The 17,375-nt window shown below is 42.0% G+C and overlaps 1 protein-coding gene across 7 annotated transcripts in view; it reads left to right on the top strand.

Annotated features, from left to right (window-relative positions):
• ASTN2 (astrotactin 2) overlaps nucleotides 1-17,375 on the top strand; it is a 1,447,326-nt gene that overhangs the window by 1,288,191 nt on the left and 141,760 nt on the right. For all 7 annotated transcript variants that reach the window (XM_047699298.1, XM_047699297.1, XM_047699295.1 and 4 more), the window contains 2 exons: nucleotides 11,377-11,510; nucleotides 13,062-13,210. In XM_047699298.1, coding sequence (XP_047555254.1) covers nucleotides 11,377-11,510; nucleotides 13,062-13,210 — 283 coding nt within the window. The remainder of the gene's footprint in view (nucleotides 1-11,376; nucleotides 11,511-13,061; nucleotides 13,211-17,375) is intronic.

The raw sequence follows: 17,375 nt of genomic DNA, 5'->3' as shown, positions 1-17,375 counted from the left end.
ACAAGATAGCTAAGTCCCTGAGAGGAAGACAGCCTTGGCCAAAGTTTCACAGTTACTGACACAGTGCCTGAGTAGCTCTTGGCACAGAGCATTGTGTCCAGCCTAGAATCTAGAGGAGCACAATATGGAGAAGATTCTGCCAAGCATCAGATCCCCAGATGCCACGTGGGGGGAAAATAATTCCACGGACACAGATGTTTGGGAAATGCTATGTTTTTTGCATTTCTTAGGGTCTCCCATTGACCATTAGTATATGAATGGCTTTGGAAAGTTCTACGTAGAGTAATCTACTTTTTTTTTTTTAATTTTTATTTATTTATTTGACAGAGAGAGAGAGAGATCACAAGTCTACTTTTTTTTTTAATCTAGTCTTTTCCAAGTTATTTGACCATAAAGACCACCTCTCTAAACACTCCCCCCACCCCTTTTTTTAACTTTAAAATCATTTAACATCCCATTGAATTCATATTCCTAGAAACACACTTTGGAGTGTTGTTTGGGCCAGTAAGGATTTAGGACTGAACAGAACAAGGTTAACCATTCACCCTGGCTTGTTCTGAGACTATGCCAGGCACCTCAAGCCCCACCTATCTTAAGTCTTTAGGAAAAATGGGGCAGAAAAGAGACATTCAGTCTTGGAAATCAGTCTGGTTTTTGAATCCTAACTCTGAATTATCCTAGGTTTTTGACGTTGTTCAAATCACTCAGTCATACGTGACCCAAACTTTTTTAAGTTTCAACCTTTTCAAAGATTTCATGGAGACAGCACAATGTAATATATGGGCTTGTCTGAGGATTAAATTCGCTCACAGTGGTGATGCATTTAGGCATGGGAGGAGCTTGAGTTTGAATTTTGCCTTGGCGGATACTGACTATGTCACAAAGGAAAGGAGCCCAAACTCCCTGTGGCCTCAGTCTCATCCTCTGTATAAGGAGAGTGATAGGAGAGCCCAAATCATGGCATTGCGGTACCGATAAAATGCTTCTCTGCCTGGCAAACAATGAGCACTGTGTCTGGCATATAGGTATTGCTCAAAAATGCTTCCTGTTATTTTTCATGCATTGAAACCTTGAAACCTAGCACTTCATCATCTAGATGAGATGGATGAGAACTGAAATATGCGGTGACCTGACAAGAAAAACAGCTCCTTTCTTGAGGATCATGTAACCTTATCATCTTGTCTCTGTACATCGTGAGACACAGACAGCTGACAGTGCCCCATGCAGGAGCATCTCAGTGGGGTGTCTATTTATTTTTCTAATATTTTTTCATTAGCAGAAATAGTGTGGCAAGAGCGGGGTTTGGCTGCCTTCAGATGTCTTCCCCCATCACCCAGATGAACAAGCTGTTCTGTTGGGCTCTCATCATTCAGGGGAGAAGGCTTGAAAAGAGAAGTTTATCCTGACAGGGGAAATTAGGTGTCATTTCTGTGATTTATGGAGCCATACATTGAGCTGCACAATTTCTCATATAGGAAATGCGTCCTTGCCAGTTAGCGTCCCTTCACTGTGTGGCCTTGTGCATAGAGCGATCTGACTTAGCAGGTGAAAATGATGCATGGGACAGGGGAAGTCAGGGGCCAAAGCTTGGGATTTAGAGTTAGAGACTCTGTTCTATTGTGTTCTATCTGGGGGACGCTGGGCTGCCATCTTTTCTCTGACTCTACACTGGCTCATCTGTAAGGATCACTGCAGACAGTAAGAGCCGCATACAGCAGGTACACGTTGTTGAGAGGCTTATGAGAGCTAACAGACGGATGCCCTAGCACCAGGCTAGAATAAGGATATGCTTAATAGGCGTCTTGACCCTTCATGCTACACTGCTCTTTCTTCAGAAGCCACTCATGGCATGCTCAAAGTCTGTGAGACCTCTTTTACAGAAAGCATGTTAGCTGGCAGGAGGTTTTAAATATAGGCTTTATTTTCTTTTGGTCAGTTTTAGGTTCCTAGCAAAATGGGGCATAAAGTACAAAAGTTCCCATGCCCCCCCCCCCATGCATAGTTTCCTCTGGTCTACAAGCTGAAGATATTCCAGGTGACAGGAAGGCCCAGAGAAGGTAAATAACTTATTGAGGTCACATAGCAAGTTACTCAGAAAAGTGAGGGTCCCTGGGATTCTGCTGTCTTAGACTTTTTTTCCTGCTCTATATCCACCTTCCGTGGAATTGTATTCATTCCTGTGGCTTCTATTACATTAAACCATAAAACATTGCTGACATTTGACTGACGAAAATGGAAATTACATATGGCATTTTCATTGGTCTATTCCCATGGATCCAGTGAGAGATCACAATCTACACCAAAGGTGGAGGGAATCAGGTATAAATAACATTAAAAAGCATGGGTTGTGTCCATCAAAGGTGTCTTTGGAGGCACAGGCTCTAGAGCTAGACTTCCCGGGTGCAAATACTGACTGTGTCACTGATCAACCCTATGTCCTTGGGCAGAAATGTAAAGTGGAATGTCACAGGTTGTTGGGAAAATTAAATGAGCTGATATATCTAATATACTTAGAGTTATTGTGAGGAGTAACACATGGAAAGTGTAACGGTGCTGGGCTTATAGTAAGCACTCAGTAAATGTTAAGTACTAACTACATCCTCTAGTTGCTGAGAATATTGCTTGCTCATTATGGTCAAGACTGAGAGACTGGGCTTCAGGATCCAATAACCTGAAATCAAGTTGTTCTACCACTTTATAGCCAGTGACTTCGAATAGGCTATTGTACCCTTTGAATCTCAGTTTCTTCATCTGTAAAATGGGAATGCTAACAGAATCTGCATCATAAGGTAACAGTAAGATGAAATGAGATAACGTGTATTAAAGTGCTTAGTACGTTCTCAGTAAGTATTGTTATTAAGGTTGTTTCCTGTCCAGCAGCATAGCCATTAGTGGCTTGAAACGAGGTCCAAAGGAAGGCAGTCTCATATAGTGAATGTTATTGATACGAAAAGCTTGATTTATTTTCTGCCAGATTCTTGTGATGTAAATTTGGACAAGCCTCTTCCCCTCTTTGGGCCTCTTAGTCTGCAAAATTGTGAAGGTTAGTATCACCTTTCAGGGCTCTTCCTGATCTGATATATCGGAGATCTGTGACATTGTGTATGTGTGTATGCACGTCATGAGTCTCTAGCTCCTGAGATATGTATGTAATCTAAGGTTTACTAAATCCCTTTGCTGGGCTCTTCCCCAGTTGCTACCTCCTCTAAGCAATGTTTCAGGATTGTTCAGAGGTGAATTACCTTCTGTCCCAGTAACTTATTGCCATGTAATCCCAGAAATTGTTGGCTTAAAACAACAGTGATCACTTTATTAGTCTCTCTAATTGTTCTATGGGTTGAGCTTCATAGTTCTTACCTGGGTCTCTCATGTGGTTGCAATTAGTTGGTGGCTACAGCTGGAGTTATCTTAAATGATTCTGTGCTCACGTATCCAACAGATGACCCTGAATGTTGGCTGGGGACTGTTAGGTCTCTTGGCTGGAATACCTTTATGTGGTCTGTCCATGTGGTCTGGGCTTCCTCACAGCATGGTGGTTGGGCTCCAAGAGTGAGTATCCCCAGAGACATGATGGGGAAGCTGCCAGTTTCTTAAGGCTTGGGGCCAGAAATTGAAGCAGTAGTACTTCTCTTGGTTGCAGTTGTAGAGCCTGGACCCAAGGGGAGAGAACTTAGATCACTTCACGATGATGGAAATGTCAGAGATATCTGGGGTCATGTTTTAAAGTCACTATCCCTGCCTTCCTCCTCTGTTTGAGACTGAAGTCAACTAACATGATTCATTTCTTTCCCCAAATGTGTTCTGACTGCTTAATTATGCAGTCACTGATTTCCGACAAAATGACCAGCTAATCTCCTCAAGGTCAGGGCACACCAATAGACTGGTTCTGTTCTCAAAGAATAGGCCAGTCCCTGGCCTCCAACTCCTGTAACTACCAGGGAAATGAGTGGTTGACATCTCCTACAGCCATTGCTTGGGAGTGTGCTGATGACGGGATGGCAAATGACCCAGGTAGGATCTATCCCAGAGGTCCACACTGAGCTGGAGACCATTAGTTCTGCCTCCACATAAACACTGCCATGGTGTCCTCTTCAGTCCTTCCTATGGTCATCAATCCTAGTCCCTTCGGACCGATCAGACGTATGGCATGGGCTCAGGAATTAGTCTCCCTACAAAGCTGGGATGTCAGCGAGGCCCATCTCTCTTCCTCTCATCTTTCTCTAGAGACCCAAGAGATTCTTATTGAGACCCAAGCATCCCTGGCAAAAAGCTTTCCACCTACCCTCCTTCAAGCAGTAATTATAAATGTCTTCAGAAGAGATTCTACCTCCATATCCCACCCCAATGTACCTTCAGGGGCTTCATGGACATTTAGTCTTTTTATGGTGACCAGTTGCATTTCTGTCATCTTTTTTGCTAGAAAAGAAAAACAGTGGCAAGTGTATAATTTTAATACCTGGCAGAGCATCCTATTACATATCTATGGAATTCAACTCATATTTTTGGGACCCTACTATGTGTTGCTCTTTTGCTTAGTGCTGGGGGCACAGATATTAGTCAAATACATTACCTTGGACTGAAGGAGTTCACAGTATAAGAATCAAGAAGGACACAGAAATAAGCAAATCACAAGGAAATGTGAAATGGGCAAAAATTGAGTGGTGGTAGAGACAACATTTCTCAAGTGTGGCAGGGTCCTGGTGGACAGGTTCCTCAAATTCAGCAAGGAGCAAAAAATGGGGAAAGGGCATTTTAGAACAAAAGCACAGCATAAGAGAAGGCTTAGTATGTACCGGACCCTAGAGTGGGTACAGTGGGGGGATCCACTCCTCTGCTTAGAGAGGAGCCACGTGCTGAACAACAAAGGATTTTGAATGTCAGATTAAGAAGCAGAGGCTTTAACCAGAAGGAGGTGGGACTTTGAAGGAGACGGAGAAAGAGGGTAGAATCAGTATTGATATTTCAGAAAGCTGGGAAAGGAGGGTCTGGAAAAGGTGACATTGGAGCTCGAAGGCCAGTCCAGAGGCTATGACAATTGCCTAGAGAAGAGGGTTGAACAGCCTGTGAGACCAACCCTAATGGCACCGTGGAAATAACGAAATCCATTAAGCTTTGAATGAAGACTTCAGGGCATCTTTTTGGTCAGACAGACCAGAATCATTTCAATATCAAAAATAACAGACTTGGAGTCAGCCTCTGAGTCTGATTTTTAGTGTAAAAATTAAGGCATTGTAAGTATGGGAGTATGGAATTTAATTTGCGGGTTTAGTGACATTCTATATAGATGGTCCCAACTCTCTTAATCAAATACAGGAGTATTAAATTTAACATTCTGAAGACATTGTCAGAATTTCAGAGCTGGAAGAACCCCTTCCTCGGTATTCCCACAGCCACTTGCGTGTATTATTTCATAGCATTTGAACAATAATCATGGTGATTATTTGTGTCTTCACCATTAAACTGTGAGCCCTTTCAAGTTAGCTGCTGCCATCTTGTTCATCTCATTTCTTAGCATCTAGACTGCAGTTGGTGTGGAGTGGAAAGATTAGTGAATGTTTAGTGAGATTCACTAAACTTTCAAAAGGGTGCCTGGGTGGTTCAGTGGTTTAAAGCCTCTGCCTTCAGATCAGGTCATGGTCCCAGGGTCCTGGGATGGAGCCCCACATGGGGCTCTCTGCTCAGCAGGGAGCCTGCTTCCCCACTTTCTCTCTGGCTAATTGTGATCTCTGTCTGACAAATAAATAAATAAAATCTTAAAAAAAAAATACATCTTCTGCGTCCTCATTTTACAGATGGAGAAACTAAGGCTTAAAGAAAGGAGTAAATCAATAATTTAAACTAGGCAAGTTCAAATAGGGAAGTAACCATCCAGTCAGAAATAAATCCTAGTTTATTTTGATTGCTTAACATTTTTGTGGCTGTTTTCTCCTCCTGATCAGTTTGGTTTGCTAGCTAATTAGCAAGAAGTTGGAGGCATTTCTTTGTTATGAAAACCAATGGTCATGCAAATGTAGTCCTTACCCTTGTTTAAGTACAGCATTTGTTTCTTAAGTCCCTTCACGCACTCCAAAGCCAGAAGTCAACAATGCCTCCAGTGTAAGGTTTCATTTTCCTCTGAGAACACACACACACACACACACACACACACACACACACACACAGGCATACGCACTCATGGACACGCACAAAAAACACATGAGCACGTGATCCAAACAGACCAGCTGAAAAGGATGTTTTGGATGAAATCTTGGCATTTATTATTCCTGTGTGACCGGGAAGGTCCAGGGTGCCAGGATTCAGATGGACTTCGGTTCCAGTCGCTCCTCTTCCACTCTCACTTGTGAATGGGGATCAGACATCCATCTCCAAGGGTAATTTTAGGATTAAATGGAGGAATAGAATCATTTCATCACAAAGTTGCTCTCTCACCTTGGGCCAGCCCATGAGCCTTTCTGAGCCACTGTCTCTGATCTGTCCAGTGGATTAGATTAGATGATTTACAGAGTCCCTTGGAGCTGGAACATTCTATGCTTCTCCTCCCCTGGGATCTAATTGGATTCGGGATGGGATGTTGCAAGGGCTGGAGACAGAAGGAAAGAGTGATCCTGCCGTGACACAAGTGACACAATGCTGGCTTCTGCTGCCTAGCCAGGGCCCCTGCTTTGATGTAGGCCTTTTATCAGGGTGTGTTTGTGCTCTCTCCAGGGTTTGCCTCGCCATTGCACCAGTCCCCATTCTGTTCCTCTTGGTCTGGGAAAGAGCCAGTAGATGTGGAGACTCCCAGGCAGGATTTCTTCCCAAGAGCAGCTTGGATGGTGAAACTCACAGAGTCCAGAGAGATTTCCTGTTTTGTTTTCCACAAGCTCAAGCGACTATTGATTACAAAACACACACTCACACAAAAACAAAAGCACATACACAAACAAAACAGGATGTTCTCTCTCCTCTCCTTGCTAGAGTCAAAGCGGTCTCTTACCATCTGGGTCCCTTTCACCCACGGCCCTGGATTTCACCAACATAGTATTATTAATCCCTTAGTGATGCCTGGAGATGTTACAGAATCTTAAGCCATGAGCCATTTTGCACGTTAGTTTTAGTAAAGGGGAACCTGCAAGTGGAGGGAGAGGAAGGTCCATCAGTCAGCATGACCTCATGCGATCCCATTTGGTGTCTGTGCTCATGGGACCCCCACCCAGTGCTGAATAACAGACGTTTGTCTCCAACATAGGTTCTGGCTTGTGGTAGGAATAGTGGTATGACTCTGTGCCAGACTCTGGCCTACATACTTTATGCCAACACTGAAAGAGATGTACTTAAATTAAAAAGAAAATATCTTGGGGCACCTGGGTGGCTCAGTGGTTTGAGCCTCTGCCTTCGTCTCAGGTCATGATCTCAGGGTCCTGGGATCCAAAAAAAAAAAACTTGTTCACTTGAAATTTGATTTTAACTAGGCCTCCTGTATTTGTATTTACAGAATCTGGCAACCTTGCTTGGGGTCTACCCCACGGCCTCACATGGTTAAACAGAAAAGGCCCGTGTTTGTGAGTCACCAAGACCTGGGTTGGGATTCTGCTTCCAATACTTGGATTTCTGTGCCATCTGGGGAAAATCGTTTCACTGCTCTAATTCCTAGTTCTTACCTGTAAATGAAGACCATGATTTTTAATTTAATTTTTTAATGCCCTTAAAGCATCTACACTCTGTAATAGGTGCTTCATGAACCTTAGCTTTTATTATAATTATTTTTTTTTAAAGATTGTATTTATTTATTTGACAGAGATCACAAGTAGGCAGAGAGGCAGGCAGAGAGAGAGGAGGAAGCAGGCTCCCTGTTGAGCAGAGAGCCCAATTCGAGAAAAGTGGTGAAGGCTCACGCAATAGCATTCTCTTTTGTTTTTTTCCTCTAAAAACCTTTCCTGTTTCCTTTTGGCCCACAGTTTGGGAAAGGGATCTGGGGTGGTTAAAAAGGTGCCTGGTGGCCACAGGGAGAGTAACCACAGGTTGAGGCGTAGGGTGGAGCCCCTGCGGGGGTGGGTGCAGCGGGGGGGGGGCGAAGGGCCATGGAGGGTCCTCCAAGGCTGCAGGGCTCCAGAGGCTTCTAGTTGTGCTTGTGGGTGAGCCTGTCAAAGAGATAGGAGCCCAGCCCCCTGGGGGAGGGGCGGGGCAGCAGAACCACAAGGTGAGTCGGGTGGTCTCCATCTTCTAGATGAGTTTCACCTCATCTGGGAAGTGGTTCACCGGGAAGTCCCAGAGCTGGGGGCCTCTTGGGCAGAACGCAGGCGTTCCACTCCAAAAGGGCCTGGTTCAGGGTCTTCTCCAGAACCACCATGGCTTCTGCGGCATCTAGAGTTTTACTCCACTCATCCTGGGAAGGCTTTTGAATGTTTTAGAGGAGGACGCAGCTGCCGGGCTGGCTTTGCACCTTCAAGAGATGCTTGGTGCCTTTGCGTTTCTCCTCAGTGAACTCACAGAAGTGGCCCACACCCTCCAGAGCCACATCGTCAAGGTGGAAAGAGAAGCCCAGAGGGAGGTAGGTGTCGGAGGCCCACAGACGCAGGTTGACCAGGTAGTTCATGGCAGCCTGCACTTTGATGCAGTAACTGATGAGTCTAGAAACTCGTATTTGACCAGCAATGAGGAGCTAAGCTCAGAATACAGTGTTGGCTGGTCCTGGAGATAGAGGGTGGCTGAGCAGATGGTTCTGAAGGTTGTGACTGGAAGAGGCTGAAGGGTGGTCAAGGGCTGGAAGGAGGGGTGTCCTTGGGTCTGTTCTGCCCACTTTTTTTTTTCCACATTTAAAAAAAATTAACATATCATATATTATTTCCCCCAGGGGTACAGGTCTGATTCATCAGGCTTATAAATTTCACAGCACTCACCATAGCACATACCCTCCCCAGTGTTCATAACCCAGCCACCCTCTCCCCCACCCCCACCTCCCCAGCCCACAACCCTCAGTTTGTTTCCCAAGATTTAGAGTCTCTTATGGTTTATCTCCCTCCCTGGTCCCATCTTGTTTCATTTTTTCTCTCCCTACCCACTACGACCCCCTGTCCTGTCTCTCAAATTCCTCATATCGGAGGGATCATATGATAATTGTCTTTCTCTGATTGACTTATTTCACTTAGCATAATACCCTCTAGTTCATTCCACATCGTTGCATATCTGCCCAAACATTACTGAAGCAAGAGATTTGCAAGATGGCTGGGTGCGTTGCTATAACAGCGTTCTTGATACACACCTCCCCCTACATCTGTGTTTTGGGTAGCTAAGGATGTTGATCCCAGACCCACTTGACACAAATGTGTTATACCTGAGACTTGACAATGGAGGAGGGAAAAAGTGACACCTGGTTAGCCTTGGATATAGGCAGTATGAAACTCTCATTTAAAATGTACACAGCGGGGCATCTGGGTGGCTCAGTGGGTTGAAGCCTCTGCCTTCGGCTCAGGTCATGATCCCAGGGTCCTTGGATCGAGCCCTGCATCGGGCTCTCTGCTCAGCGGGAAGCCTGCTTCCTCCTCTCTTTCTCTGCCTGCTGCTCTGCCTACTTGTGATCTCTGTCAAAGAAATAAATAAAATCTTTAAAAAAAATAAATAGTACACAGCAATAAGTATAAAAGAAAAAGAAAGGACATAAGGTTTGTTATCTGATAAAGGGGTAAGAGATCAATATTCTCTAAAGTCCCTAAGTTTAAAAAAAGGTCTGTCAAACATTCTGAATCCCAGTGCCTTGAACATCAGCATAAATGGAGTGACTAAAGCACGACACACACCTGAACCTGAGCATGAGCCTAATAATGTTTTTCAGTGTCCATTTATTTATTCAGTAAATATTGACTGGATATTTGTGCCAAGTCCTCTGAGAATACTTGCTGGAATAAGGCATGGCCTGTACCCTTGGTGTGAGCAGAATCTGTTGAATGAGACAGGCAAGGAAATGGGACAGTAGGTGTGGTCTAGTGTGTTATGGTGTCCAGGAGAGGAGTGTTGTTCAAGGCTTAAGGAACTCAAGGTGTAGGATTCCTGGAGCAAAGGCATGTATCATTTAAGACCAGGAGAGCGAAATGGAGTATAAGAAAGGGAGGCAGGGAATATTCCAGCAGGGAGAAAAAGATTCCTTTTTTTTTTTTTTTTTTTTTAAAGACAATGAGACACATTGCAATTATATAGAATGTTAGGGGTTTTTTTGTTTTGTTTTTGGTAGGGGGATGGGGTAGCTGGGCATAGGTATTACGGAGGGCATGTGTTGTGATGGGTGTTACATGCAACTAATGAATCATTGAACACTACATCAAAAACTAATAATGTACTATATAGTGGCTAACTGAACTTAATGAAAAAAGCAATTAATGGAACGTTGATCATCATTTAGAGCCAGAGTCAGCAAACGGTGGACCTAGACCAAACTTAGCCTGCTTCCTGTCTTTGTAAATAAAGTTTTATCAGAACCCAATCATGCCCATTCATCTGAAGTATTATCTATGTTGCTTTCATGTTACAAGGGCAGAGCCAAGTAACTGTGGCAGAGACTACCTGGCCACAAAGCCAAAATTATTTGCTATCTGGCCCTTTACAGAAGCATCTGTTGTCCTAATTTAGAGCGCAGTTTCCCTAAGCAGGAATTTACTGTTGGTGGGAATGTTAGTGGTTGCATGAGGGTGGAGGGTGACATGCAAGGAAAAATTAGAGTGGTGACCAATGATGCTGTAGAAGCAGTCAGGAGCTCAAGTAAGGACCTTAGACTTTATTCTGGGAGCCATGGGGAACCTCTGAAGGTTTCTATGCAGGGAGGCGTGTGGTCAGCATAGCAAGAGGCAGTCACTACACTTGGTATGAAAGCATGGACTAGTATATAGAACCATTGAATACTCATATTGTACACTGTAGACTACTAGGACACTGTTAATTATACTTCAATTTAAAAAAAAGAGTTTGAGGGAGTTTCTGGAGCCACACTGCTTTCCTCAGATCCCAGCACCATCACTTTACTGGTTGTTACCCTCAGGCCAGTTAACCTCCATGTGCCTTAATTGGTAGAATGGGAAATGACGATAATAATAATGATAATATCTATTGCACGGGAGTGGAGAAGATTAAATTAATTCAGGGAGAGTTCCAGGCCCCAGAGGAGGTTTTCAGTCATTGCTGCTGCTGCCATCCTGCCTCAATGATCATTCCGGCTACTGGGGAGAGAATGGTCCAGAATGGGAGAACCTGGTGATAGAGTGCTAGATGTTTGGGCAGGAGATGGTGTCCTGTGCCTAGGTGGATCGCTGTGAAGTTTGGGTCAGCTGCTGTCGTGGTCGCTGGGACTTTCACTCTGAATATCTTCACCATGGTCATCATCATCTCTTTTGCCCTCCTTTATTCCAGGCCTTCAAGAGTGCACTGATGAGCTCCTACTGGTGCTCGGGGAAAGGGGATGTAATCGATGACTGGTGCAGATGTGACCTCAGCGCCTTTGATGCCAATGGGCTCCCCAACTGCAGCCCCCTCCCGCAGCCCGTGTACGTATGTATGGTCCCTCTTCCTTTGGCCACCCCTTTCCATGGACTCAGAGTTCTATCCTTCCAGCCCAGGCCATGGCTTGCTTCTGTTTCCAGAGCATGTCACCAGATCCCTGAAGTCTCTGGAACCTACCTCTTTGAGAAAGCAGGAAGTTTTGGCGGAATAGAAATCAGCTTTTTTAAGTGATGCCCTGGGTTTATGTTTACTTCTTCACTCATCTGTTCAGAAAGGGTTTACTGGGCACTGAGTACTGGTGGAAATTGGGGCCACTGAGAAAAAGAGAGCATAGAACCTTTTCAAAGAAATGTCATTTCATTTATTCATTCCTTGAACACATAATTTTTGAACACCTGCTATGTGTCAGACACTGGGAATTCATCAGTGAACAAGATAGTCTGTGCACTTGGGGAGTTGACCGTTTAGTGAGGGGAAAGCTATCAAAGCAAAAACAGGAAAAAATGATACAGTTTAAAAAGTTGATAAAAATATGAAAGAAAAATAGAAGTGTTAGAAGAGAGAAGAATGGGAGTTGGTGTGTTTGTTGGAAGGGAGGGAGTTAGGGAAGTCTCTCTGAAAAGACCTAAATGGGAGTAGTTTTCCAGATGACAAATGGCACCAGTCGTGGTTCAGGCAAATGGAAGAGCACATGTGAAAGCCCTGAAGTGGTAAATTGACCATTTGAGGCCGCTAAAGGAGGCCATCTTGACTGATGGAGCAGGTTTAAGACAGAAAATGCTGTGAGGAGCATAGGAGAGTGAGGCAGGAGCCAATATTGAGGGACCAGAGTCCTTTAACACCCCTCTGTGTGTGTGTTGGGGAGATTACACTGTAAGATAGTTCTTGAAGAGGTACTATATTGCATAGTGGAAAGAGAGAAGGAATCTGGGCTGAGTATAAGCAAAATTACTACCATCATGGTTCTGTCCCCAACTTGCTGGGTGATTTTTTGCAAATAATTTTCCTTTTCTGGGCCTTACTTTCCCATCTTTGAAATGAGGTGATTGCACTTCCCAGCCTCGAAGCATCTTTCCAGTTATAACCTTCAATCATTCTGCTCTGTCTTAGCATGTAAAAGGATTTTCTGGGACTCCTACCCTCTCTGAGGAAGTATTGATTTAAGGATATTAAAGAGATGACTGATCTATTGGATTGGAAAGAATGACAAGAAGGTTGAGGCTACTGTGTTTGAATGCATTGTCAATTTAATTGATGATGAAGCACTGCTGAGAATATGGTTTAGACAAGTGGAAAGTTAATCAGTTTTCTGTGAGCATGTATTGTGGGCTTGGATTAATTTATTAGATCCCACATTGATCCTGAAAGGTAGCTGTTCTCAACCCTGCTTTATGGACAGGGAAGGGGAGGCTGAAAGAGGTGTAATGAATTGCCAGGGTCCATACAAAGTCTTGTTGGTGGGTCAAAACAGGACTTGAGCCTGAATCCTGTGCTTTTCATCTTGAGACATGCAGACTCTTTGGGGGAGCAGACTGTACTGCTGGAGAACCAGGACCAGAACCAAGGTGACCAGCCTTCCCTGTCACCCTTTCTAGGCTTCGCCTATCCCCAACAGTAGAGCCATCCAGCACGGTCGTCTCCTTGGAGTGGGTGGACGTTCAACCAGCAATTGGGACCAAGGTCTCGGACTATATTCTGCAGCACAAGAAAGTGGATGAGTACACAGATACGGACCTCTACACAGGTAAGTAGGAAACCCGTGACTTCCCATTTTGTTGGGATAGTGTGGCAGAGGAGAGAAATGGATTTTCCAAATGCCTTTGGAGACTTACTCTCATCTAACATGGGAAGGCATTTGAGGTTTCATTGTTTAGTGATTGCCACCTGATGCCCAGGCCTGTGGGGTTCTTGTTTGTTTGTTTGTTTGTTTATAATTTTCAGTAGGGAATGAGAGTAAATTGTAACTGAAAAACTTTCTGATTGTCTGAGTTCAACCCTCAAAGTCCTATATCAAAGGATTAGTTAATTCAGAAGAGGATTTAACCTTTTCTGCTTGGAAAGGCCTACATGTCACATATTTGAATACCTGAGTCTGAAATATATTCTCTCTAGGACTGAAGTCAAGAAAATGAAGGAATTGCCTTTTCTAGTGAGAGTGAGACCTATTATCTCTAGTGAGACGGTTTTGTATTCAGTGCTGAGGAAGAGGGATTTGGAAATGATTCAGGCACACTGGAAAAGACAAGAAAAGGGACTTTTAAGAGAGCTCTGCTAGGTTGTAACTCCTGAGGGCTCTCCCTGAGGAGAATGTCTGAGAGAAGTTCTGAATGTTGGACATAGCCAAGAAGCTATGTCGTCCTGGAGCTGGGCTCTGTGGGGGCTGGTATTGCTTTAAGGCAGCCTGGGAATTTGGGTCTGTGGTTGTCAGCCTGGTGCTGGGGTCAAGGGGAGCCCGGGCCACAGGGACAACCCCTGGGCCTGTTGGAACTGGCAGGCACCTTGACGGTTTGGGAGCCTGAGTTCATGGGAGCCTGGTGCCATGGAAGCTTCTGGAGCCTTGATAGCTGGTGGTCCTAGCTGGGGGCCTAGCATCTTAAGAGTCTGCTGGGAGCCACCTATATCCAAGGGAGTTGGCCCGGTGCTGGAACAGGGCAGCTACAGGGTTTCTAGGGAAGTCAGGCACACACTTCTCTCTCCTTCCACAGGGAGGTTAGGATAGTGGATCTGTCTTTCTTAACCTGCTTACTATAGGTTTTCCTACTTTTTGTGCTTCACCCAGGTGCTGTAATATAAAATCCCTTACCCAGAAACCTTTGTTCTGTGGAAGTATTTGTCTGTATGGATAGTTGTTGAAATTGATTATGGGGAATGAGGGGCGAAGGAACAAGTGCCGTTATTTTTCTAACTTCGCTCTGCAAATTTCTAACTTCTCCTGGTTTTAGAGATCAAGTAAGTGAGTCCCAAAGAGGTGTGTGACTTCCCCAAAGTCCTACAACCAGTATCTGGTAAAGCCAGACTTTACAATCAGGTTCTACTCCCAGCACAGTGCTCGTTCTTTAGGTACCATCATACTCAATGATGAAAGACTGAATGTTTGCTGAGAGATTTTTGTTTTGTTTTAATTAGAAATGGATTTTGAATTTTCTGAGTCTATTGAAATGATCATACAATTTATGTTTCTTAGTTTGTTTAATATGATAAATTGCATTAAAAATATGACAAATTGCATTGATCGATTTCCAAATGATAAAAAAACTTACATTCCCAGAGTAAATAAATCCCATGTGGTCATGATGCATTATCTTTTTAATACATTGTTGGATGTGATGTGTTAAAATTTTGTTTAGAATTTTTGCATCTGTGTTTGTGAGAGATTCTGATCTGTAGTTTTCTTGTGATAGTTTCATCTGTTTTCATTATCAGGGTCAGTTCTGGCCACAGAAAGTAAATTGTAATAAAGCAAAATATTTCCCCCCTTTTCTGTTTTCTAAAAGAATTTGGGTAGAATTAACAATATTTCTTCCTTAATTATTTAGTAGAATTCACCAGTAAAATAATCTGGGTTTAGAGTTTTCCCTGTAAGAAGGTTTTAACTACCAGTTTAATTGTCTGATTAGATATAGAGTTATTCAGGTCGAGGCTTGTATGTTTGAAGGAATTTGCCAATTTCATATAAGTTACAGAATTTACTGGCAAGAAGTTGTTTGTAACATTCTTTAATTATTCTTTTAATATCTTTGGAAAGTATAGTGATATCGCTGTCTCATTCTGGATTTTGGTAGTTTGCCTTATCTTTCTTTATTTTCTGACTGATCTGACTAGAAGGTTATGTAATTTATTTACCTTTTCAAACCAATCAACTTTCATTTCATCAGTTTTCACTATTGTTTTCTGTTTCACTGAGTTCTGTTGGGATCTTTGTTATTTCTTTTCTTTGGCCGACTTTGGATTTAGTTCACTCCTCTTTTTTAAGGTAGTAGGTGAAGTTGTTTATTTGACATTTTTCTTGTAATATAAGTATTCCCCTTAACTACTGCTTTAGTGGTTTACCTATGTTTGATAAGTTAAGTTTTCGTTTTCATTTTCATTCAGTTCAAAATACGTTTTAATTTCCCTTTTGTTTTCTTCTTTGATTTATGGGTTCTTTACTGTAATTTATTTAACGGTACTTATTTTCCAAATATTTGGGAATTTTACAGACATCTTTTTATTTTTGCATTTTGGTTTGATTTCACAATGTCAAAGAACTTAATTTTTATGACTTTAATCATTTTTAATCTATTGAGATTGCTTTTATGGGCCTGAATCTGGCCTGTCCATTTTAAGAGAACGTATATTCTTCTATTTGTGAAGGGGATATTAATATAAATGCCAACCAGATCAAACTGGTTATGTTTCTCAAGTCTTCTAAACGCTTTCTGATTTTCTGTTTTGTTGTATGAATACTCGAGAGAGTGGTATTGAAACCCCTGACAATAATTATGGATTTACCTGTTTCTTCATATAGGTTTATCAGATCTTACTCCATGTATTTTGAAGCTCTGTTAGGGCACAAATATTTAGAATCACTAGACCCCTTGATGAATTGATCCCTTTATTACTGTGAAAATGTTGTCTGGATCCTTGTTATTTGCTCTAAAATCTGTCTTGTTATTGATACAACTACTCCAGCTTTCTTCAGATGAGCGTTAGATGGTTCTAACGTTTTCCATTCTTTTACTTTTACATTATTTGTGTCTTTATATTTAAAATGTATTTCTTATAGCCAACATATATGTAGATCTTTTTAATTATTTTTTTAAGATCCTGTCTGATATTATTACCTTTAACTTGAACTATATTTAGACTATTCATATTTAATGTGTTATTTTTGTAGTCAATAGAAGTTTATCGTCTTGCTACTTGTTTTCTGTTGTCCCATCTTTCTTTGTTCCCTTTTTCTCTTTTTCTTTTTTTTTTTTTGGATTGAGTGTTTTTACGATTCCATTTTATCTCTTTTGTTGACTTATTAACTATGAATGTTTTAAATTTTATTTTAGTGGTTGGTTTAGTGTTTACATATACATATCCAACTTATTACAGTATACCTTTAAAGCTATTATACCACTTTATAGTATGGGAACCTTATAATAGTATACTTTTATTTCTCTCCTCCTAGCCTTTACTGTATTGTCATACATTTTGCATTATATATATATGTGTGTGTGTGTTTCATAATTCTATGTTACTGTTTTTCCCTAAATAATTATATTTTAAAAGATGTTTAATAAAATATTTTATTTTTTAAGAAAATTAATTTTACTTTTTAAGAAAAATAATTTTATGTATTTACTCAGGTAGTTACCATTTTTCCTGCTCATTATTCCTTCACGTACCTATTTTCATGTGATTTCATTGTCCTGTCTGAAGGATGTCTTTTTCTATTTCTTGTATTTCAGATCTATTAGGATTGATTCTTTCAGCTTTTGCTTTTAGAAGTTATTGCTGGGTACAGAATTCTAGCTTGACAGACTTTTCTTTTAGTAATTTAAAAGTGTTGCTCCTCTGTCTTGGTTGCATGGTTTGCATTGAGAACAGTCTGCTTTATTCCTATCTTTGTTCCCCTGTACATACATACCATTTTTGTCCTGTGGCTCCTTCTGAGATCTTCTGTTTAATATCAATTTTGAGCAATTGTATTCTTTTCTTGTGCTTGAGGCTCATTGAGTTTCTTGGTTGTATGGATTTGTAATTCTATCATATTTGGAAATTCAGGGCCATTATTTAAAATATATATCTATATTTTTTTCTTCCTGACCATCCTTCTTCTTCAGTGATTCCAATTACATGTATTTTTGCCCATGTGAAGTGATTCTTTTTTTATTTTTTCTAATTATTTCTTCTTTCTTTGTTTCATTTTGGATAGTTTC

This window comes from Lutra lutra, chromosome 13 (assembly GCF_902655055.1).
Source record: "Lutra lutra chromosome 13, mLutLut1.2, whole genome shotgun sequence".
Taxonomy (NCBI): domain Eukaryota; kingdom Metazoa; phylum Chordata; class Mammalia; order Carnivora; family Mustelidae; genus Lutra; species Lutra lutra.
Note: the sequence above shows the minus strand (reverse complement) of the source record. Positions and strands in the feature narration are given on the sequence as shown.